The 26,264-nt window shown below is 36.8% G+C and overlaps 1 protein-coding gene across 1 annotated transcript in view; it reads right to left on the bottom strand.

Annotated features, from left to right (window-relative positions):
* The window catches only part of Cdc73 (cell division cycle 73), a 121,368-nt gene extending 95,339 nt beyond the window's left edge, over nucleotides 1-26,029 (bottom strand). The window contains exons 1-7 of the mRNA XM_057769200.1: nucleotides 25,720-26,029; nucleotides 22,107-22,212; nucleotides 18,400-18,469; nucleotides 12,283-12,345; nucleotides 12,147-12,199; nucleotides 9,078-9,166; nucleotides 3,578-3,794 (exon numbers count right to left, since the gene is read on the bottom strand). Coding sequence (XP_057625183.1) covers nucleotides 3,578-3,794; nucleotides 9,078-9,166; nucleotides 12,147-12,199; nucleotides 12,283-12,345; nucleotides 18,400-18,469; nucleotides 22,107-22,212; nucleotides 25,720-25,850 — 729 coding nt within the window. The 5' untranslated portion in view covers nucleotides 25,851-26,029. The remainder of the gene's footprint in view (nucleotides 1-3,577; nucleotides 3,795-9,077; nucleotides 9,167-12,146; nucleotides 12,200-12,282; nucleotides 12,346-18,399; nucleotides 18,470-22,106; nucleotides 22,213-25,719) is intronic.
* Nucleotides 26,030-26,264: the final 235 nt, after the last annotated feature.

Below are 26,264 nucleotides of genomic sequence, written 5' to 3'. Positions count from 1 at the left end.
CTCCCGAGTCCTGGGATTAAAGGCATGCGCCACCACCGCCCAGAATTAAATATACTTTTTAAAGTATATAAAGTGTAATCTACTTTCTTTCATTCATGCATTGGTTCTCTGGAAAATATCTATCCCTGAGTTATGTAATTATATATATATATATATATATATCTTCCAAACATTAATATATTGTATTATTCAACATTTTAAAATATGTATTTGCTGAAGACATTTTCATTAAATCATAATTTTAATATGATTTACAAAAGTCTTACCAAAACAGTCAAAAATTAGAAAGCTGGAAAACTCATAGCAGAAAGAAATTCTACAAAATTTTGAATTTCTCAGGAAAGTTCACATCTTACCACTGGCAACAAATACTGCTTGTTGCTTTTCTTGACAAACTCTTTCAAGAGTATGTCTATAAAATACCTAAGTCTGAACAGCATTGTCATTCAAATAAAATGTGATGGTTTTCTTTTTTAAAATGTTCTTTAGTTAGTAATCCAAGCCATAACAGAAATGCTGCTCATAAAAGCAACCACAGCTTTTTTAATGTGCAGGACTGCTTTACACATTCAAACTTCATTAACTATATTAAAGTGCCACTATTTAGCTAAGGTTAAAACTGATAAGTGAAGAACGCCATGATTTGCTGCTAATGTTGGGTGACTCAAGTCAAGTACCAGCAGTTTTAGCAACCACGGCTTCTGTACCATCACTGCAAACGTCAGCACAGTGCCAAGTGCAAACAAAACCTCAGTTCTACTGTGAAAACATGAAAATCAGATCACTTCTAAAGTGATAAATTGAATGAAAGACCTAACTCTGAAAGAATCAATCAAAACAGCACCAGGAAGTTTTGTGTGCAAGAATTACAGGAGATGATTATCTTTGTACAAATATATTTATACAATTATATTATATATAAGATTCTACAATAAATTACTTTGATCTGAAAACATCCCCCAAAATCTATGTGTTAGAAACTTTATTTTCAATACAGTAGTACTGAAAAGTAGGATTTTTAAGAAGTGACTTTCAAAATAGATTAAGTGGAAACTAAATGAGCGGCTCAGTGATTTTACGAGTCAGTTTCTGATAAAATATTAATTATTTTCAGCCCTCTTTTTCGTTCCCTCTCTCTCACCCAGGTGATACCTTCCGTCATTTTTGATGCAGTAAGAAAGCCCTCATCAGATGCAGTTCCTTGATCTTGGACTTTCCAGCCTCTAGAATGGTGAACCACAGAAATGTCTATTCATTATAAATTACTCAGTCTGTGATACTCTGTTACAGCAGCACAAAACAGAATAAGTCATAATAATTGAATGGCACAGAAATTTGTTTGTTACAAGTTAATCTGTGATATTCTGTTACAGCAGCACAAAACAGAGTAAGACATTTAATATAATTTAATGATACTACAAAATCAGGTTGCTTTAACAAGGGTGTAGTAACTATATAAAGAGGATGAAAACTTGAACTTTCTTGCCCCTTAAAAATCAGAAAATAAGAGTCTGATCATAGGTAATAATGAACGTCATCTGACGTCTACACTAAGCTGGTGTTGTCACACTTGGCAACCTGAGTTCAATTCCAGGAACCCACAGAGTGAAAGGAAAAAACTGACTCTCAAGTGGTGTCTTCTAACCTCCACATGTGCACTGTGACAAATGTGTCCACACATGCACACTGAGCAAATGCAAAGTCTATGCTGCTCTAAGTGTCTTTAACATCTACAGACTTTAGCACATGAACACAGACAGTATATATACCTAGAAATCAGCAATCAAAATGTTTAATTTTGATCTTTAAAAATGATAATATTCAAAAATAAAAATTTTTAAAGATAATATTCATAAAAGCAAACCTAGCTTCTAAACAGTTGTTAAATGATTTGTTTTAAAAAATAATCACAGTGGTACCAACATTAAATTACAACACTTTTAAACTGGTACAATCCTGCCACCTAGAGTTGATAGAAAAGAGTTCATCTCAACAATTTAAAATTTTAATGTTTCAGACAGAAGAAAACTATAAGTTAAAGACTGCCAAGTTAAAATGAACTGAAAAAAAAAAAAGCCAGGCATAGTGGCACATACCTTTACTCTTTAATCATAATTCAGAGAAGGCAAAGGCTGGTGGATCACTGTGAATTCAAAGACAGCCTGGTCTACATAGTGAGTTCTGCACAGCCAGGGTTGCACAGTTAAACTCTGTCTCAAAACAAAACAAAAAGAACTAAAAAGTCACAGTATTAATCAAATATTAGTTATGTGAAACAATGAAAATGAGAATGCTATCATTTAACTGCAAATAACATAAAATGAAGAATGATTATAACCTCATATTGCTTAGAATTCCAAGCTCTAGAATGATCTTTTTTCATTACTAAATACATCGATATGGACACATGCACCACAGTGCAAATGCAGAAGTCAGAGAAAAACACTGTGTACTCAGTTTTCTCCTTCATCTCTCCAAAGAGTCTAGGGATCAAACCCAGGTTACCAGGATTGTGTGGGTAGCACCGTCACTCCAGAACTATCTCATTGGCTCTGGAAAAACGGCTTTTTTCTAAATTAAATTAATTTTACTTATTATTATTGTTGTGTGCACACACATGCATAATATGAATGTGGGAGGGAACATACATGCCACACCATGTGTGTAGGCCAGAGGACAACTCTGAGGAACTGTTTTTTTTTTCACCTTTACATGGCTTTTGGAGATTCAACCCAGGTTGCCAGGCTTGCACAATGAAGGTCTTTACCAGATGAGTCATCTGTCTGGCCCATGGAAAATGCTTCTTAAAATGTAAGACAAGTCAAAGTAAATAAAATAAAATAAATAGAAATTATTATTTTCCTTACACCCTTTCTAGTCATTTTATTCCTACCAAAACGGGACAGTAAATGAAAAGCTAAAGTTTCAATATTATTCTACAATTAAAACCAGTCAGGGCAGGTGGCACATACCTGTACTCACAGCACTTTGTAGGCAAACGCAGGCCTAAGCCACTAAGAAAGACCCTACCTCAAGAAAACCAAGAGGGTCTCTAAACATAAAGTCTCTTTCAATGTAAATCTCAGTTGCACAACAATCTCACACACTTCTTCAAATGTTCTACCAAACCACCACTGTTTGTGCAGCAATAGAGAATCAATGACAAAGGAAACTTAGAGAAAAGCCCACAACGCAGAGGAAAATATGTACACAGACTGATGTGTCTTTTCCAAGAGATTAATTGACATACTAGAGCGTCTAGTATTAAATCTTTAAATTTCTTTTATTAATGTGTATGGGGTGTGTGTGTGCATGGAGGTTAGAGGAAAACTGTGCAGTCAATTCTCTCTCCCTTCACATGGGTTCGCATGATCCTCAGACTATCAAACTCTCATTCAAATTCTTATCTTTCAAAACTTAAAGAGCATACATTTGCTCTGAGCAGAAGTTGAAAAGAATTAGTCATTAGCTAATTTATTAATTTATTTATAAACATAAAAAAATAAAACTTGAAACCTATTAGTAAATTTTAAACAATCCTACAACACTCCAAAGAATGAGTAAAATATTTAATTACCTTTCCTGTGCTTTGTAAGATAGTTGTTCTTGTTCTCCACACTCTCTCTCTGCTGACAATATCTCTGGTCACATCTACCTCAGCATCCACAAAACTCCTCTGTTTAAGGGCAGTTATATCATCATCTAGATCAGTCTTGATAGTAGATCTTTTCTTAGCCATAATTTTGGCTTTGATTGCAGCAATTTTTTCCACCGACATGGCTTCAGACAAAGACCTAAAAGTAATTTATTTTTAAAATTTCACAGCAAAGATTCCTTCTGTACAACATTTATACTGTTGCACTTAAATTGACGATTTAAAAGAGGAAAAAAAAACACCACTGCAGGCGACAATACGCTTTTCTATAAACCTTAATATTTTATAGTCACACAGAATTTTACAGACAACAGTTCATAAAGACAATACTCTAAAAGCAAGTTAGTAATTTATTTTAATTTTATGAGTATGAGTGATTTACCTACATGTATGTCTATGTGTTGTTTCTGTGCCTGGTAACCAAGAAAGTCAAGAGGGCTTCAAATTCCCTGAAACTGAAGCTACAGGCAGTCATAGGCCACTATGTGGGTGCTGAAACCAAATCAGGATCCTCTGTAAGAATGGCCAGTGCTCTTAACCACTGAACCACCTAGTCTTGAATTAGTAATCTCTTTAAATTTAAAACTAATAATAAAATTCCTTGCTTTTTAAATCTCCCACAGAAGAGTAGAACTAATTCGGGTGCTTTTGCTTGTATTCCTGAGGCTTTACCAGTGTTATCTATACATGTACCTCTCTACATATGAAAACTATAAACAAGCATCTTGTGATGGGGCAAAAAAGGCTAAATCTTGGGTTTTTCCATGAAATGTATTTCCAGTTTGTAAAGCTACAGGCTACATATACGACTGACATCAGAGCCCAAAGAGACTGTTGATACCACAATAGTCCTTTCAATTTCTGGAAGACAAAACCATACCTAATTTAATTAAAACTTCATTACAAAAAAAACTTTAAAATTAAAAAAAAGACATACTGAAATAAATGTACTGTGGACAATTTCTGTCTTCAATTTACTTGACTCTCAAATAGGCAAAAAGCAGTCTTTTTATTTAAAAAAATTTATTCACCAACAATGACATAAATAAAAACTGTAGTATGCAATGAAAATAAGAAAATTTCTTAGGGCTTTCAATTTCCTGGTGTGTTTCTCTTTGAGATTCAGGGACAATAAATCAGTATTCCAGGGGTTAGAGAGATGGCTCAGAGGTTGCTCTTGCAGAGGACCAGGGTTCAGTTCCTAGGACCACATGGTGGCTCAAAACCTTCTATAACTCAAGTTCAAGGAAATCACCATGGCTTCTTCTAACCTCTGTGAGCACCAGGGACATGGTACACACACATACACATAGACAAAATATTTAAACACCCAAAAAAAAAAAAAAGAAAGAAAAGAAACCAATCTAAAATTTCAAAGAAAAAACTCAGTAACCCAGGAATTGTCAGTTTTCAAAAATATGTTGGTTTAAATATAACAACCGTCATAGCAATTCTCTAATAAGAATGGCAAAAATCCTTGTCTAAAGAATGAAATACATGTATTTCAGTAGTACTTACAACGTACAAAAAAAAAAAAGGAAAATTCAATGGAAAAAATAATTTAAAATTCTGGTCTCCCAATAAGGGAACATCCTTTTATGAGACCACATGTGGAAACCACCCTTTAAGGTCTGAGTTGAAGATGTGTTGTTGTTTTTTATAATATAAAACAAGAAAAATAATTCAACAGTGGTTGAGGACTGGTACAGTGGTATAGTCTTTACCTAGCATACATGAAACCATACATTTAACAAAAGCCTTAAAAAACAGAACATAGGCCAGCAACCCAGTGTGTCATTGGAACTCTACCAGCACAGGACAAATGTCAAGGCCTTGAGGCAACAGCTAAAGATATAATAATCACTAACAAAGGGTGACAAGAGGAAAAACTAGTAATTTGAAACTGTCAACACAGTGTCCAGACACAGATGGTACAAAACATTAAAGAAAAATGACATCCCAACTCAATTCTTATGTACTGACTCATCAATTTGGAGGAAATGTGGCTCCAGTGTCATTGTAATAGGCACAAACATTTCCAAAGAAATTCTAAACACAGTCCCTCCTGCACTTTGCTTTCCTGCTCAAATCTTAATTGGTATACAGTGAAAAACATGGATGCAGATTAAATACTGTGATTTAAAAAAAAAACTGATAATGTGTTTGGGGAGCTTTCTGCAGTCTGTCTACAAAATTAGCTTAGTACAGTTCACAGAAGTCCTATCTTTTCACTTGATTTGTAACGTAAAAAGGTACCATAAATGAGTTTATCAAAGATAATTTACTTTCTACCTTTTTCTCCTTCTATTCTGCATTGATTTCTAGGTGTAAAATTAAAGCCTATAAGCATGTTTTTAGACAAATTCAAATTGTTTTTATTACATGCTTTTGTGTGTGCACACACACATGCAGCACAATGTGTGAAAATCAGAGGACAAGGGCTGGAGAGATGGCTCAGCGGTTAAGAGCACTGACTGCTCCTCCAGAGGTCCTGAGTTCAATTCCCAGCAACCACATGGTGGCTCACAACCACCTATAATGAGATCTGGTGCCCTCTTCTGGCCTACAGGCAGGATACTGTATAAATAAATAAATAAATAAATAAATAAATAAATAAATAAATAAATAAATAAATAAATCTTTAAAAAGAAAAAAGAAAAAAAAGAAAATCAGAGGACAAATTACCACACCTCTTTCCACCATGTGGGTATGGGTACCAAACTCAGGTTACTGGTTGAGCTTGGCAGCATGGTCTTTACCAGTGAGCAATCTGGATGACTCTCAAGGCGACACTGGACTTTCAATGATCAGACTTCTACTTCTAGCCAAGATGAAGTGCCAGTGATTAGAACAGCTCAACAACCAGAAATGATTAGCTAAACTTCACAAAATAAGGGCTTTCTGAATATTAGGTACACATTGAATTACAGTGATTCTCTGACAAATGGCAAATGAAGTCACTCCTTTAACTTCCCTGGCTTACTGCCTTGAAAATTTTCAAACTAGGTCCTAAGAAGAACCCAGGGAGAATTTAAACAAGGCCAAAGTGTTTACATGGTACAGAATATTTAAGAAAAGAGCTGAACAGAGGTATTGCAGTAGAATGCCAGCACATGGAATTAACAAAGAAACTATCTAAACCTGGAAACAACCACCATCCAGTAAGTTTAAGCTGGTAATTCAAGGCTGGTTTTCTCATCAGCCAAAATGAAAAATACCCATGAGATATTTAGGAAATCTACTTAAAACAGTATTGTCTCTAGAGTGAGTGAGATTACTGTAATTTATCTCTGTTCAATGTAAAGTTCCCAGGAAAGAAGTCATGCCTATGGTGAAGATTATACAAGGCAGTCTGGCTGAATAACTAGAAATTCCTTGAGAGTTGGAATGTCACAATTCCATAGTCAAACTGTGAGTTAGGAAAGAGGTTACCCTAGAGGATCAAGAGAAAGAAAAACAAAAAACAGCTATGTGGATTGGTTAGTGCTCATGTGTGAAGTGACACTGATCCTTTCTCCCCAGATGCTACAGACACATAAACCCAGAAGCAACTGAGTTATGTAACCTTCATCTGCAACCTCTGACACTATAAGACAAAACAGATCTTCCTCTAACAGTCTAACAGAGAAAATTGACAGACAGGATAGTCTGTTCAGACTGCTGTGATCCCTTGATTGTTCCATTCAGAAGCTTTCAGAACTGGTTTGTAGAAAGAATTTATTAAGTTGGGAGAGATGGGCTGGGTAAGTCAGAGATGTTATATAGGTAGAGCTTAATTCTTGTGGGACGTCAGAAATCCAGAATGACCTAAGACTGAGACTAGCTAATTACGTGGTTTTACATGAATAAGACCTCTATTAGGACTTTTACAGAAACCATTTTTACTATACTATTGCATAGAATTTGTCATATTTTGTCCATGCTCCCAGACTCTGAGTGGGGTTAAATTTAAAAGTAGTAAATAAAAAGGCGGACATGTCAACGCAGCTCAGCATGGATATTGCAAAATTCAGGCATGGAAAATCTGCCACAGTAACCATAGAGCTCATGTGGACTATAACAAGCCAGGCCATAGGGATGGGGCTACCCAAGCCCACTGGCACACACATATCATATTACCACATCATATGCCACTGATGGTGGACATGAATCTACAGGATTTAACATTTGCCCTCTAGATTGCAGGCTTGCTTTGGTCCCATTCCTCTCTATGCTCCATGTCTCCATTTGTAGTAAGAATATTTATTCTGCATTGTTGTATGCTAAAAGTATGGAACTTGTTACTAAAATTTTTTAAATAAAAATTTATTTAATTTATGTATATGAGTGCTCTATCTTCATGTATGGTTTTATGCCAGAAGACAACATGAGATTCCACTATAGAGGGTTTAAGCCATGTGGTTGCTGGAAACTGAACTCAGGACCTCTGGAAGAACAGCCAGTATTTTGAACCATCTCTCTAGAACCAAAGGACTGTTTTTGTTTTTTCTATAAACTCTGTGTGGTCTTGACTGTCCTGGAACTCATTCTGTAGATCAAGCTGGCCTTGTACTCAGAGAGATCTGCCTGCCTCTGCCTCCGGAGTGCCAGAAATAAAGGACTGTGCCACCACCTCCTGGCACTACTAAAATTTATAGACTCACAGCTAAGAGATTTCTACTTCAGGAGACTTTAAGTTGATTGCTCTGAATAATGTTGGAACTGTTAAGATTTCAGGGACTATCAAAGATGCACTAAATACATTTTACATTATGAGACAAACATAAGTCTTTGGGAGTCGCAGATATATTAGTATTGGAATAGGTGGTGTGTTAAAGGCCTAGTCCCCAACTGTTGATGCTATTTTGGAAGTTTCTAAAAATTTTAAGAGGTTGGATTTAGCGAAAAAGTGGTTCACTGGGGTTAAATTCTTGGAACTATTGTTTCCCTGGTCCTTCTAGTTTCCATACACACCCTATTCTCTGCTTCCCACCCCCAACTTTTCTCCTGTGTGCCATAACAATGCTTTCTACTACATACTCCATTCTATACAATGATGTTCTGCCTTTCTGCACATGGGTCCAAGATTAGAACTGTAGAACTGTAAATTGAGCCAAAATAAATATTCTCTTCTATGACTGTTCTCATGTTTGACATACTAGTGGAAAGTCTAACACAGTAAGTGATCTAGAGTATCTAGGTAATAAACAAATACCATGCCATTTTACTCAAGGGACTTGAGCACCTATGGGTATTAATATCTGTGGAGAGATCCTAGACCAATCCCAATAGATTCCAAAGGAACAACTGCATTCTTCTAAACTTAGTGAACAGGGGGCATACAATGAATAAAAGAAGCAAATGCAAACTGTAACATCTAAACATTCTATTTTCCCACATACCTTTACGTAAAAGCTGTATTATCTACTTAAGAAACCCTTACCTAATCTGTTCAGTCTGTACAATCCCTTCTTTATGGCCTTCCAAACGAGCTGCCAATCTCTCTTTATCAAGACGCACACACTCTTCATCCTAAAAATAATCACTGGTTAGTAACATTAAGTTTTATTTAACTTTACATGGAAAAAAAAATCACTAAACATAACTTCTTACCAAGATTACCACAGAATAGTTCCATGCACTGTTGGACTTAAATCAACTTTAAGGCCTTTTATTTTCACAAAGACAATAGTGTATTTTGAATCATTTAAGTCTGGAACTGATTTCTGGGGTTCTTCAACTTACAAGGACCATAGGACTATGATCTAATAAACCATGTGTGCTGGCTAATTTTATGTCAACTTGAAACAGGCTTGCATCATCTGGAACCCCAAGTGAGAAAATGCTTCCTTAAGTTTGGGCTATAGACAAGCCTATAGAGCATTTTCTTAATTAGTGATTGATGTGGGAGCGTCCAGCCCATTGTGGGTGGGGTCATTCCAGGGCTGATGGTCCTGGGTTCTATAACAAAGCAGGCTGAGCAAACCAGTAAGTAACATCATCTCCTGCCTCTGGTTACTGCCCTGTTTGAGTTCCTGTCCTAATTTCCCTCAAGTGATAAACTATAGATATGAAAGCGAAAGCCAAATAAATCTGTTCCCAACTACTTTTTGGTTACAGTGTTTCATCCCAGCAACAGTAATCCAAATTAAGATACCACAGCAAATTTAAAACACAATAAGCCAAATATGTTTTCAACACATCTACCTACTAAATATCATAGCTTAGTGCTGCTTACTTGAACATATACTAGCCTCCAAATAACACAAGGCTTGTTTTATTATAAAGTGTTGGACATCTCACATTTTACTGAAATTTTACTGAAAGGAAACTAATGTCTCCTTAAACGTTTATGTATTGCTTTTGCATCATCAAAAACTAAAAACAATATGATGCCCAGACATCTATGTCTATGTTCTCTCCCAAAAAAGTTTTTAGATTTATTTACATGTGCCGAGTGTGTGCTGTTTTTGTTTGGTTGGCTGGTTGGTCATGGTTTTGTTTTGTTTTGTTTGTTTGCTTGATTTTTCAAGAGAGGGTTTCTCTGTGTAGCTTTGGTGCCTGTCCTGGAACTAGCTCTTGTAGACAAGGCTGGACTGGAACTCAGAGATCCGCCTGCATCTGCCTCCTGAGTACTGGGAATAAAGGTGTGCGCCACCACTGCCTAGCAGTACTGAGTGTTTTATCTGCATATATGTATGTACACTACATGCATGCCTGCTGCCTGCAGTTATATACAGATAAGAGTTATGGATGGTTATGAATCACTTGTGGGTGCTAAGACTGAACCTAGGTCTTCTGCACTTGCTCTTAACTGCTGAACCACCTCTCCAGCCCCTATAGATCCATTCTTAATGAAAAAAAAAAATCTAGCATTTAAAGGAAGTCATTATCAAAGTTAAATGTTTCATTTTGGATACCAATTTTTTTTCATCTGGTGCCACAGGTCCCAAAATCTACCAAATACAAGTCAAAACACCAGAAGAAAACTTGAATAGCTTTTGAAAGGTAAGTTCCTCGGCACATTAAAATCTCTCTAGAAAGTTCTCAATAGACTATTTCAAAATCTTATCTGGCAAGGGTGTGTAGTTCATACCTATAATCCCAGAAGTCAGGATGCTTAGGCAGAAGCATCAAGAGTTTAAAGACAATAATGGCTACAACTATGAGCTTGAGGTAAACCTGGAAAATATGATTTATAACTTCTATTAGAAAGCCATGTGAAATTTAGTTTGAAAGATATGTGGATGATTAAGAAAAAAATCCAATGAAGCCACAGCTATCGAGGTCAAAGTTTATATTCAACAAATAGAAAAAAAAAAACAAGGAGTAGGTCAAAGAATAAGACCATATGAAACTATACACAATACATTAGCATAGTTAAAACACCAAAAGAAAAAAATATTGGGCTCCAATTCATGCCCTGTTAGTTTTATACCATGTAAAAATGTCAAAAAAAAAAAAAAAGACACATCAGCAAAGATATTTTAGCAAATGTACTTAATTTTTTTCATTGGTAAGGAAGTTATAATCTATGATGGTCAAGGTCCTCAAGAAACTAGTAACTTTAAAAAATACAACCAAAATTTTAATCAAATCAGAAGTCCTTTTCTTTTTCCTCCCATAGTATCTTAGAGAATTCAATTTGTTGAAGTAACAACTAATACAAATGTTTATGTTGTAACTTTATATATATGTGACAGACAGAGAAAAGAGAATGTTACAAGTTACTGGTAGCTTTGGCATTTAGCTTCCTTGGGTGCTAAATTTTTTTTTCAAATAATTACATTCTGATGTTTTCATATTTCCTAATGCAGTCACTGTTTTGATAGTGGCCAGTCTTCTTTCATACAGAAGGAAATGGGGAAACTTTCAGTTCAACTGTCACAAAATTCACAGACAGCACCATGGCTTAGCAGCAAGACTACCTTGGTTCTAATTTTGGTTCTACAAACCTAAGTAATTCTAGTAGCTTTTATTCTCTAAAAAGTAGTTTTATTAGAACAGCCACATCTATCAATTTATGTGTGATTTAGAAATTCTTCCCCACTACAATAACAGAGAATAGAATGACGAGGCACAGCAAGATGGAGGTGCAGAAATTAAGACTGCAGGGCCCCGAAAACGTAAACTATTTGGCACATGACCTTTAACATGATCAGATAATAGTTTCTTACTATAGATCTAGGACACTGTTTTCATCAAATAAGGCAAAGAATAGCAAAGAAAATAAAATGGCATATTCCCCACAGAACTTAATACAATAATGCAAGACACCTATTGATCTACTTTTCAGGGGGGAAAAAAAGCTATTCAAATTACTCTGTGTAACCCTGGCTGTCCTAGAACTCACTTTGTAGACCAGGCTGGTCTTGAACTCAGGGATCCTTCTGCCTCTACCTCCCAAATGCTGGGATTAAAGGCATTTGCCACCACTGCCCAGCCTATGAAGAATTCTTATTTCTGCACAATTCCAGTTTCAGTACAAATAAAATTACTTTGAGTTTGTTACCTCAATTCGTGGTTTCTTTGCTTCTGCTAAAACTTCATCTGCAGCTCTTTTGACTATAAGAAAAAAAGGAGCAAGTAAGTGTGCACTTTATGAAAGGGATTTTTTAAGTTCAAGATAAAGAAGTGACACAATGTACCTTGAGTGGACCGCTGAAGACCTATTTCCAGGGGTGCACTCCTATCGATGCTGGCTGATGTTGCTGAAAACAGAAAAGAAAAATCATATAAGCAGATCAATATTTGAGCATATATTTTGGATATTATTCCAGGGGAAATGTTCAAGCTTTGTTTTATTTCTTATACTCATAGAAGGATTTCCCTAGGTAAAATGGTTTCAAAAAGCATTTCTATACAAGCATTTGCTTAATAAGATAACTCTGTATTCAAAAATCTGTGAAAGACAAATAATTTTTAATAATTTAGCTTACAGATTAGTGAGATGCTAATTATATAAGTTAACTGATCAGTTCAGATTACACTCCTCTATAACACACATTTAAAGAATATGTATTCCCCAGATACTTAAATATACACATATACACTATCATGTTGATTATGCAAATTTTAGTTGTTCACAATTGGTAGGATACTTCCAACTATCCTTCAAAATATTTTTTTTAAGATTTATTTGTTTGTTTATTTATTACATATACAGTTTTCTGCTTGCATGTGTACCTGCAACCTAGAAGAGGGCACCAGATCTCATTATAGATGGTTGTGGGCCACCATGTAGTTGCTGGAAATTGAACTCAGGAACTCTGGAAGAAGAGTCAGTACTCTTAACCGCTGAGCCATCTCTCCAGCCCCCCAAATTATTTTATTTTTGAATGGCTCAAAAAGTTCATTCCTACTCCCCTAGCTGTCTTGTATATTCTTCTAAAAATCCAAGAAACATAAAATATATTTTATTTGTACCTTTGTGCAGAAAGGCGGCATAATACACATCCTAAAACTTGTTTCTCATTTACAAAAGACACCCCTTCCATACCAGTACATAGGCTAATTCCCGACTCCTTTTTCTTTTTCTATGGGTATCCTATTGTATGGAATAATTATAATTCATTTGACTGGTTCCCCCATGAGTCGACAGTTCAATTCTAGATCTTTTGTTATTACAAAAAATAGTATAAAGAAACTTCACATGTATGTGACTTTTTACATTTTAAATATAGCTCTAGGATAGTTCCAAATGTAGGTTTTCTATTTCATTTGCAATGAACTGTAACAGCTTAGTAACACAACCAACAATGGTAACAGCCTCATCAGAGTTCACTGATAAACAGCAAAATTCAAAATCTTATCTTTGTATTCTTTAAATTTGTAATTTATAATAAACAAGTCAAATCTGCAAGTGGTCTATCACCTTTTCTGCTAATTATATGTTGATTATCAGTACTCAAGCTATTGGTCTTTTGTGTGTCTATTTCCAAGGTCACACTTCATGTGATAATTATCATAACTGACTGACTCTATAGTAGTGGAAACATTTTCCCAGTATATCAAGGCCTTTTGTTTTTTCTTTTCTTTTTTGTTTTCATTTGTTTTGGGGCTTTTTTGTATTGGTGTTTTGTTTTGTTTTGAAGACAGGGTTTCTTTGTGTAACCCTGGCTGTCCTGGAACTAGTTCTGTAGATGAGGTTGGCCTAGAATTCACCAAGATCCACCTACCTCTGCCTCCCGAGTGCTGGAATTAAACATGTTCCCCATCCACCACTAGCTGACTATTTTCTATGATACAGAACTTTTTTCATTTTTATCAAATTATTAACTGATAATCCCACCTTCTTCCATTGTTCTGGCATGTCTTACTCCAATTTTAAATTGCTATGTGTATTTCTGGAGTCAGATGCACTACCATCATACTATAAGACCAGTTTCACATTAGTATTTCTTATCTAACATACAAAAGTTGTTTTATTAATGTATCTACTCATTCTCAGTTTTTAAATCATTAGGTCTTTAAGTTCTACACTCCAGAATCATTAGTCTCTTCTCACTGCTTTTCCTCAAATTGTTAAGATACTCAATTTTACCAAATAAAATTTAAAATTATTTATGTAGCTCTACTGCTCAACAGTTAATGTCTTTAAGCTATTAATTACAACATTATTTTAACTGCTATTCAACTTTTCCATTGAACATGATTACAAATTAATAAAACAGTATATTTGAAAACTAAATTTATCCTATAGAAAACACAAGAAATTATGTGAATTGATAAACAACTCATTGAGACCCTCCCAAAATGAATGCATTTACCAGGTGCATCTGAGACACTTAGTAAAACTGAAGAATTCTACACTCTTCAATACGTTTTTTACGAGGCAGTTATAGTGAGCCTAAGAAGAAAAAAAGGTGTATTTTATAACATGTATACCATGATTCTCGTGCTCCAAATAATTAAATGTTCTTTGATTCAAAACAGACAAAAATAAAAAGGGTTTTTGTTATCTTTCCATCTTAACTGCCTTCACAGGAATGGATTCTTTTCTTATTCCTTGCTTACCTTGTATGAAAGTAACAAGACTGCATTCTGTACTATGCCCAGCATAGCACGACTCAAGAATAAGCGTGATGGGAACAGGTGAAGTACTTGCCACACAAACCTAGCAACCTGAGTTTGATTCTGGAAAGCTACAGGAAGGTAGAAGAGTACTGACTCCAAGGTAGTCTCTGACCTCCACATACAAACTGTGGCACACACACCCCACACACATACAATTTGAAAAAAGAATGTAAAGAATAAGTCAGACATTTTCAGAATAGCACAAGAAAACAGTCCTGGAGCTCTTCCTATTAAGCACAACATTCTCTACACACACCAACACTACAGCTTAGAAACATGGGGCAGAATGTGTAACATAACTGCTATTAATGACTTAATGGTAATAAATTCCATCCCAGGGAAGGTGAGATCTATTTTTTCTATAATACTAATTTATGTATATTAGAATAAAAAATTATTCATTCTTTCAATTACTATACAACACTGTTCTAAACTTTAATGAGTAATAAAACAAGACAACTGGACAATTTATCCTTTAAGGTTCAGTCTCTAATAAACAGTATCCAAGTAAACAACAGATAAAATTTCAGATAAAAATATGGTATTTGTTTGGAAAATAAATATGATTTGATCACATATAGACAGATATGAAGGTGGATGTTACTCCATATTTTAGAATGGTCAGAGATTTCTTCCTGACAATACTTGGAAGAATATTTGGGCACGGAGGGAAAATAAGAGCCCAAGAACAATACAGAAAAATTGAAGACAGAACTGTAAAGGCAGAGGCTCTAAGGTTAACTAAACCAACTGAAAGATCAATACACTGACTCCTTTGCTAAAGGAAGAAAGATAGAAGATAAAGCCATAGAGATTTAGACAGAAACATGATCAAGGAGTCCACACACAGTAAGAAGTATGAGCTTTATCCTAAGTGTGATGGAACCCACAAATGGCCTTGAGCAGATAACTGGCACAATTAAATAAATGTACATTTTCAAAAACAAATCTTGTTACAGAATAAACTGTAGCAGATAAAGAGAACATATGAGGAGGTTTTATATGAAGAAGAGAAGTAGGATAGGGTTGGAATAGAGTGGGAAAACTGTCATGGTTTTCAAGGCAGAGAAGAGGATGTAACAAATGCTTTATATGTCAGAAAATCATTTCACTAGTGTTTAAGGCCTAAGTCACAGCATGAAGTTACATAAGGTACCATCACTCCTTTCTAAGATGAGAACAGACTCACTGTTTTGTTTTGTGTGGGAAGGAGTAAATTAGGCACACTATTTTGGACATTCAGAAGCCTGTTAAACATTTAAAGGAAGATGACAACAGTAAATGTATAAATATGAAACAGAGTCTGTGGGAGTTATATGCAATTGACTCATAAACATGGGGTTGGGGCACTGATTCTCTCATCAAGTTGAAAGTTCATGTATAAATCTGACTGCTCAAAAAAATTAATAAACTGATTTTTACCAGAAGCTACTTAACAATAACAGGCAGCAACCCTTATTTTAGTGTGCTGCACACATGATATATGAAGAAAAATTATCTAACAACTGCAAGAAATCACTTCTTACAATAATATACAGTATTCTGAAGAGGTAATCTCATTACAAGATTACATAGCAGGAGGGGCTGGAGAGATGGCTCAGTGGTTAAGAGCTCTGGCTGCTCTTCCAAAGGTCCTGAGTTCAGTCCCCAGCAACCACATGGTGGCTCACAACCATCTGTAATGAGATTTGATGCCCTCTTCTGGCCTGCAGGCAGAGCTCTGTATACATAATAAATAAAATTTTTAAAAATTATTTAAAAAAAAGATTAAGCAGATACTTGTGCTGACTGAGTTTATTACAACTGACAGAAGAGAGGACTATAAAGCTATAACATACTACCCTTTTATTTTGTACTTAATACTGCATCTTATGTTTGTTTACATTTCTCGCAACAGTGAATGGTATCAATATGGTATAGAAATATCATGTGCCTAAGTAAGTTTTAATTGTGTATTAAAAGATTTTTGAGGGCTGGAGAGATGGCTCAGTGGTTAAGAGCACTGACTGCTCTTCCAGAGGTCATGAGTTCAATTCCCAGCAACCACATGATGGCTCACAACCATCTGTAATAAGATCTGGTGCCCTTTTCTGGTGTGTGGGTATACATGGAAGCAGAATGTTGTATACATAATAAATAAATAAATCTTTAAAAAAAAAAAAAAGATTTTTGAATTATAAATGAATAAAGATAATTTACACATTTATTACACATATTTCTGTCACTGTATTTTTAAATTATTTTTAAGTTAGTATATAGCATAATAATATACCTTTTTCATATTTTTTGTGATGGCTTATGTTTTTCAAAACAGTCACAAATCTTAAAAAAAAAAATCCTTACTACACATTAGTGGACCTGCACTTATCAAACCCATGTTGTTCAAAGGCCAACTATATTTGGAATTCAGCAATGTATATTTACATAACATAACAATTACAGCATAAAACTTAGAAGACGTCACCTAGACATTCTATGGTTACAAGAGAAAAAGAAACATCAAGCCATAGAAAACTTCCTGGCTAGTTTTATGTCAACTTGGCACAAGTCATTTGGAAAGATGAAACCTCAATGAGAAAATGCCTCTGTAAGATTATTTGTAGAAAAAACTGGTGCATTTTCTTGACTGATGACTGATGGGGGGTCCAAGTCACTGAGGTTGATACCAATCTTGGGCCCCACAATGGTCCTGTGGGCCATAAGAAAGCAGGCTGAGCAAGCAATGAGGAACAAGTCAGTTAGCAGCACTTTTCTAGGGTCTCTGTACCAGTTCCTGCCTTGACTTCCCTGGATAATGGACCACATGCTATAGGAAAAAAATAAATGCTTTCCTTCCCAAAATGATTTTAGTCATGGTGTTTCATCAGAACAATAGAAAACCTAAGACAACTAATATTAGGCACAGAAGTGACAAAATATTCTGAAAGGTAAATAATGAATAGAAAGAATACCGAAGTCTTCAGTACCCAGTGTCAAGTGAAGGACTTCAAAGAAGCACTCTTCAACACTATCAAATATTCACAGTTAAAGGGGGTAAAAGGAATGTGGCAACTACCAGTGTCTCTGACTTTAATGGGTTGGTGAGGATGAAAGCTAAGCAGGAGGAACTTTGAGCATGTAAAAAGGAAGTGGTGATATTATGACAATTCTTTCTTTTTATGAAACAGAAATCTGGAATCAGCCATGTGGTGGTGGCACACACCTTTAATTCCAGCACTTGGGCAACAGAGACAGGTGGATCTTTCTGAGTTCAAGGTCAGCCTGGTCTAAACAGTGAGCTCCAAGATAGCCAGGCTATATACAGAGAAACCCTGTCTCCAAAAAAAGAAGAAAAATAGAGAGAGAGAGAGAGAGAGAGAGAGAGAGAGAGAGAGAGAGAGAGAGAGAGAGATGAATCAAAAATAATTTTTAAAGAATAAATATTTCTACATATATACTCATAGGTGATAATTCAGAAGAAACAAAAAAAACAGTAAAGCAAGACAGAAATAATAACTGATAGACAAAAGTCTTCAACAGTATGAACAGAACCCTCATGCAACTACATGGAGAAGCACACAGACCAACTTCAGGTAAGGCACTCAGTGGAAATACAAACTTCCCTCTACGGCTTATTTATAGGGAAGATTAAAAAAAAAAAAAACAAAAACACAATGTTTAAACGTGGGAGCAATTTTAAAACTACTCACATGCTTCCCCATTGAGATATCCAAGTAGATCTTTTCGGTCAGGTCTTCTAACCACAGGAATATTTTCAGTCTAAAGCCAAAATTTTAAATTAGATATTGAATGGCAGCAACTATAAAACTTGATAAATATCATGTAATCTCTGAATTTATCTAACATATATGTATTTAAAGTCACAGGTTTTTTTTTAGAAAAAAAGCTTTCTATCTAAAAATCTTGAAAATTTCTCAAATGTTAATTTTCAGTAATTATACTTTGAGAATTTCAGAAAGATAAATTCAAGACACTTGGTTGAAAGCAAGTAATAACTTTATCTTTTTTCTAGTATTAATCTCAGGCTCTCTCAACCTTTACTTGTTTTTGAAACAGGGTTTCATTGTGTAGCCTTGGCTGTCTTAGAACTAGTGCTATAGACAAGGCTGGCCTAGAACTCAGAGATCCCCCTGCCTCTGCTTCAAAAGTGCTGGGATTAATAGCATGCGCCACCACCGCCTAGCTGTTACTTATTTTCTAATTTCACTCAAGATGTTATGCACATAGAGGGCCACTATCTTTTCAGTCCCAATGTTGACTCACTTTATACTTAGTGCTTTCCTCCCCACAGACCAAACCTCTTCAAACTACTCAACTGAAACTCTTCCAAATGAACTACATAAACCACTAAATATAAATTTTGATAACAAGTATATGAGAAAAAGAAAACGTTAATTGTAGTTTACCACATTAGAGTCATCTAAGGAGCTGCAATAAAAAGAAATCATATATTTCTTTTTATTCTTGGGTATATAAATTCAGATAACGAAGAAAAAAGATATGAAAAATCCTATCTGAAAACCTGTTATTGATTTTAGAAAAATGAGTAATTTTCCTTTAACCTACCTACAGTCATCATTTTTAAAACTGATTTAAACTGGGGCTAGGGAGATGGCTCAACAACTAGAGTACTCTCTGCCCTTCCAGAAGACCAGAGTTTGATTCCCAGCACTCACGTCAGGTGCCTCATAACCACCTGCAGCTCCAGTTCACAGGGAGAACTAGATTCCTCTGGCCTTATCTGGTACATGTACTCATGTGTACTTAAGACATATACAGAGACACATAATTAAAAATATCACAACTTTTTAAAAAATGATTAAAACACATAAAATGTACACTTTAGGCAACAAGTCATCTTTGGGCCAATGAATTTTGCCATTACCACATTTTTCCTCATCATTTTTCTAATGTAAGCAACAGAGTGAAAGAAAAACTGGTTGCCAAGGGATTACACAGATTAAAATCTTTGTCAACTACTATAAACAACAATGAAGTAATAAGAACCCCTAGTATCACTAGCCAATTACTTCACAATGACCACGATATGTCACAAGACCCAGTATTTGTACATACTTTTTTCTGGCTTAGCTGAACAAATTTTTTTTAAAAGTCAGGCTAAATTTTAGTTTTCCCTTATGAGTACATATATATATATATATATATATATATATATATATATATATATATACACACACACACACACACATACAAGTTTAAAAACCTGAAAATATTTGTCCTTTCCAATTTTTAATCAGACTACACAGACTAGTACACATATCTGAATTAATGTTACACATAACTGGTTAATTCCTATCTCCCTTGAAGTATGGCCCACATTCAAGTCATCTGAGAAGCTGCAGGTCTGCTGACACTAAAAGGTAAAAGGCATCAGGGGTCAGGAGCACCTCAGGAAGAGTCCGCGTGCAACAAAGAGCAAGTAACATGGCAATTGACTAGAGAACTTTAGATAAAAAAAACAAGTATTTCATCTTATATGACTTTAAAATACAAGGGTCCACAGTAACAACTCTGTAAGTTATAAACTCTAACCACTCTACAAGAATAGAATCTTTATATCTCTAAGTACTTAAATTATTTAACAAACAATTCTAATTATTTCTTGATTCAGTTTTGGTTTTTTGTTTGCTGGTTTTGTTTTTTGTTTGTTTGTTTTGGGGGGTTCTTTTCTTTTCTTTGAGAGATGGTTTCTCTCAAAGGTCCAGCCTTGACTGTCCTGAAACCAGGCTGTCCTTGAACTCACAGAGCTCCACCTGCCTTTGCCTCCAATGCTGGGATTAAAGGTGTACACCACCACTGTCCACTGCTTGATTCAGTTTTTATTTAAAGATCTAATAAAGAACAATGTAATGGTCGATTGCTAATATTTCTCTACTACTTAATAATTTTAAGGTTTTTTTTAAATGTATTTAACACTGATTATGCTTCTTGCTCAGAAAAGCGGTTCTACTGAATACTGAAGCCCATTCAACGGTGAGTCCTTTCTCAGTTGGTCCAAATAGCAAGTTACTATTCAAAAACCTCACCTATCACTGCTTTAGAGGAAAGAGTATAAAAGTAAATTTCCCACAACACAATGTGATCCACCAGTAGCATCAGATATCAAATAGCAGTAGTAGTTCCAGTGATAGAAGGCACAATGATGGTGCTGAGGAGGAGTGTGTTTAAGACATAAAAGTACTGTTTTAAATTCATACAACACAGTAAAGTATGTACTCAAAAGTTAAGACAACATTTAGAGTGGATATCTGATTATATCAATATCTCCAAAATAATTCTATATCCTACTCCACCATATCTGATAAGGATCTCATTTTTAACAAATGCTAAAGGACTGGAGGTATCCTTAGAATACTTGTCTACTATGCATGAAGTCCTGGGTTCAGTGCCTAACACCAGATAACAAGGCATGATTGCACACACATCTCATCCCAGCACTTGACTTAAGAGGCAAGAGAATCAGAAATGTAAGGTCATCCTCAACTACAAGGTCAGCCTGGGCTACATGAAACCCGTGTTCCTCCAATATCCAAAAAAAAAGAATATTTGGGAACCATCTTATTTGGACTTTTTTTGCAATTTGCAATGTAAAACTCAAGTAACTCAATCTTTATCACTTTTTAAAAGTTCCTTGCCAGTGGAAGAATCCCATCATAACAATCTCTGTGAAATGAGCCTTTTAAATTATTTCTAATGATTTCCTCTCAATAAAGAATTTTCAAACACTAAAAATGCAGATAAAAACTGAAAAGCAACAAATCTGCCAATAAAGTAAAAAATCACTTCATTGTTTAAAATTCTAAAAGTATCTGTTCGAACTGGATTTATTTATTTATTGAGAATTTCATACTGGAGTACTAAATTTACATCCCTTTTACCTCTCCTTTGCCCTGTATTATGTTTATACGAAGAAAAGTTTTCTTGAAATTAAACTATAGTTCTGAATTATCAGAGTTCTTCCATTTGCTTATACATTTTTGAAACACCTATTTTAAAATTTCTACTATTATGCCAAGCATTGGTGGAACCAGGTTTTAATCCTAGTACTCAGGAGGCAGAAGCAGAAGCAGGTAGATCTCTTTTGGACCAGGAAGGTCTACACACAGAGTTCCAGGACAGCCAGGAATTTAGGAACAGAAAAACCCTGCCTCTAAAAACAAACAAACAAACAAACAAAAAATGTCTACTGTTATAAAACATTACCTAGATTTTACAGGAATAATGAATTGCCAACTAAAACAACTTAATAAATCACATAGCAGTTTAATTTTGACTCTCCAAAATAATTTCAGACATTTGAAAACCATGAGGAAAAGTTATATACACCAAACAATAATTGCTTAATCAATAAAACTATAAAATGAATTCTACTTACAGCTGCACGTCGGACATAAACAGGATGAGAAAGGTGTACATTATTAAGTAGAAATAAGATAGAATCCAATGTGTAGTATTCTCTGGGTTGGCCTTCCTTTCCAGTCCTAAAATGATTAAAGCATGAGTTTTATTAATTTATCAAATCAATTATTTGACCTTAGTTACATGTATTCATTATCTATATCTAGTAGATTATTTAACAATGTATTTAACATAGCAAAAATATACATGCAATATAAACTCTCATTAAGTGAGTTGTTGGGGCAAAAAGACAAAATAAAAAATGAAAGGAACAGGGAGGGCATATAAATTCACACTCTATTACTATGTATACTTTTTCTTTGCTATTTTTAAAACAGGCAAGGTCTCATGTATCCCAGCTGGCCTCAAATCTGCACCACGGCTGAGGGTGGCATGTTGTGTGTGGTGTTGGAAATCAAATGCAGGAACTTACTCCTATTAGGCAAGCATTCTACCAACTGGGCTACATTCTCAGCCTCACTTTACACACAAATAAGACCAAATTGGTGTAGGCCCATATTCCTATATGGTGTGGCAGCCAGGCTCTGAAGCCATAGGCCCCAGCTGAGGTGGTCAGCTAGCCCTGCAGACAGGCTGTCACTGTCCTAATAATATAGGGTCAGAATGTTGTTGCTCCTTTCTTTGTAATATGGAAGATACCTGATAGAGATGCTGATTCAAGCCTACATGACAGCTAGCACACAGAGCACACAGGTAATTGTGGACATGACAAAAAGCCATTCACCTAGTTACTTAGGAGACAGAATGCTAACGTATTTCCCCTAAGTTAAGTTTTAGTATAAAGACTGTTTGGGAAATAAACAGAGAAATTCTTCAGGATGTGAACTCAGGACATCATGAGGCACCACTAAAAATCTCCCTCCAAATGAAACAATGTGAGTCATGTCTTTATTCCCGTCTCCTCCACGCCAGTCCAGAGAGAGATAGTTTATGTTGGGGTCTGGTAGAGAAATAATTTATTGTCCGGGCTAGCACCAGACCCCAACAATTGGGTTCTGAGCTCTGTCAACAGAGGAAGAAACCCAGGCAGTTGCACAATGGGAAGGACCACTCAGAAAAAACTGCTTAGGGGAAGGTATCACTAGGGCTGGCTGCACTTAAAAAATAAACACGTTACAGTTCTTTTAAAAAAAGACACTGCCCTACAGTATCCTCAACAATATCCTCAAAGTAAACAGGGCGAACTTCAAGGGTGTGATTCTTATAACGTCTCTCAAACTAAGACAGACCGGTGACACAAATCTAAGACATAATTCTATCTGTGATAAAACAATTTAGTCTTAGGGATACACAGTTTTCCAATTCTCCCTTCCCCCTCCATCTATAGTTATGATGGTTGAACTATATGAATCCATTTGAACGCAGCTCCTAAGCCTACTTTACTAGCCTCTATTATCACTTTTCCCCTAAAGTGATACATCAAATCAGTCATTACTTGTTAATTATTATACAAAGTAATTATAAAAATATCAGAAAGCACTGAATGCATTAAGGGTAGTGATTAATCTTTTACATATGAACATATTCAGATGTATATACATGTGGAACATAACTATTGAAGATTCGATAGTGAGCCGGGCGGTGGTTGTCCAAGCCTTTAATCCCAGCACTCGGAAGGCAGAGGCAGGCGGATCTCTGTAAATTCAAAGCCAGCCTGGTCTACAAGAGCTAGTTCCAGGACAGGCTCCAAAGATACAGGGAAACCCTGTCTCGAAAAACAAAATAAAATAAAGATTTGATGCTGAAAGGTTCAAATTTTTTTCTAAGCTTTATTTTTTCACTCGTTTATAAGCGCCTGTCCAAACATGTCCTTTCCAGATTTCATATCTCAAGTATACAGTTCCATCACCCTGAAAGGCTATTCCACCGTTTCATGTAGAATTCTTACCCATTCTTTAAAGCTTGCTCATCTGTTCATTTATTCAAGGAAGGGACTTTGCAGAATGGACACATGTCAAACGCATTTTCATGAAACCCTCTCTAAATACCCACCCACGCGGCTAGAAGTAAACAACTTTGGGAGGGGAGGGAGGCCGTTCGAGACAAGGTTTCTCTGTGTAGCCTCTGCTGTACTGGAACTCGCTCTGCCTGCTATAGCCTCCAGAGCACTGGGATTAAAGACCTACACTGCCCAGGTTAGAAGTAAATGTAAACAACTGTTCTCTTCCTATAAGCTAGGAACACTTCACATCAATTTGTTTCAATAGATGAAACATTTGTTTCATCTTTGCTAGCTAAGCTAGGTCAACTTTTCCTAAGGCAGGACCCGGAGTTTTCAGCTTTTTTTTTTTTTTTCTATTTTTCAAAATAAACTTCTTTATACCTTGAGAGGAGTTTTTTGGGGGGTGGCTGGGTGGTGTTTGGTTTGGTTTTTGGAGACAGGGTTTCTCTGTTTAACAGCCCTCGTTGTCCTGGAATCCTTTGTAGACCAGATTGCCCTTGAATTTAGGACCCCCCCACCCTGCCTGCCAAGGGCTGGGATTAATGGCGTGCGCCCCATGCCCAGCTATACCGAGTTTTTTAGGAAAAGCATTTATCAAAGTCCAATAAAATATAATCATTACTTCTGCGTAATTTATTTGAAAGAGTAAAACACGGTAAACTTAGAGTGTCACTTAAACAACTAGTTTTTAACTGACCATTCATCAAGTCATTCAATCAGAAAAGAAATGGGTACCAAAATTCTGACTCCATCATTCTAATTATCAAAGTGAAGCATCACTGCCAATAACATTGTTAAAGAAGCCCCAAAGGATTACTAAACTTGATTCCTGAATGACTTAAATTCATGGCATGCATGGATCAATATTCCCAAACACTTTTCTTTAAGGCGCCTTCCGAAAAGCACATAGGATCAATTTCTCACGCCCGTATGTATAGTGTAGTTCACTCCATTTCGCCAGAAACTTTCTTCCCAACAAAGTCCTGCTTCATCTCGAACACTGATTTTGCAGACTTCCAAACTCTCCCAATCTTTCTTTCCCAGACTTCAAGTAGTAGTATTCCCTTACTTTTTTTCCTTGAGGAATAACATCATCCCCACCCCCATTATGAAGCGGGGGAAGGGAGAAGAAAGAAAAAAAAAAAAAAGAAAGAAAATTACTCAGTCGCTCCAAGAGCCAGAGGAGACAGTTGCAACACATGGCAGCCTCTGGGCGAAGAAAAAGAAAAAAAAAAATAAGAACAAAAAGCGACAGGGTGGCCGCCAGATTCTGTGCTTTGTGCTTTCATACCTAGGTTCAGGTAGCGTGCGGGAGCCCTACACTGCGCGGACAACCGAGACAAATTGGTGAACACCAACTGGTGAAGTCGGAAACTCCCAAGGTACCTTTCCCTGTGGCTTCTCCAACACAGAAAAGACTGGACCGCTCGAGAATCCGCTCCACCTCTCCCCTCCTCACCCTACAAATGCAACTTCTGCTCCAGAGAAGAACTTTTCCCCAGGGCACCCGTTTCCCTCCCAGCCCCGAGGGACTCGGGGAGGAGGAGGGGTCGGGTGGACGAGGTCGCCCGGGGGCGCCCGACGCTGCCCCACCAGCAGCCCTAGGCCGAAGCCATGCCGCACTCACCCCCAAACTACATAGTTGGTCTTCACGTTCTTGGGCCAGGAGAACTCCCCGAAGATGACTTCGTCTCCCTTGACCACGATCTCCTTCTTCTGTATGTTGTACTGTCGCAGGACGCTGAGCACGTCCGCCATCTTCGCCCCCTTCGCTGCCGCCGCCGCCGCGGGCCCCGGGCACCGCCGTCGCTGCCGCGCCCGCCGCCGCTTCTCCCCGTCGCCTCGCCCTCTGCCTCCGCCGCCGCGGCCGCCGCGAACCAACAGCCGCCGCACTAACAGCCGCCCGCGTCTACGACAGCAGCACGGGCAGAAGCCACCCAGGCCGCCAAGGACCCCGCGCTATATAAGGCAAGGCCCCGCCGCGGGCTGCCCGCGGAGAACGCCTGACTGACTGACCCACGCTCCGCCGGCGCCGGCGCCGACGGCCGCCGCCAGGGGGCGCTGAGAGCGCCCGAGCGGACGAGCCTCCCAGACTCCCGCGGGGCGCGCTGCCGACTCCCGGGAACCGGGGAGGGCGTCCACGCTGCTCCCCGATGCCGAGCATTAGCGGAG

The sequence above is a fragment of the Chionomys nivalis genome, chromosome 5 (genome assembly GCF_950005125.1).
Source record: "Chionomys nivalis chromosome 5, mChiNiv1.1, whole genome shotgun sequence".
In the NCBI taxonomy this organism is placed as follows: domain Eukaryota; kingdom Metazoa; phylum Chordata; class Mammalia; order Rodentia; family Cricetidae; genus Chionomys; species Chionomys nivalis.
The sequence above is the reverse complement of the archived record's forward strand: the minus strand, read 5'-3'. Positions and strand labels throughout refer to the sequence as shown.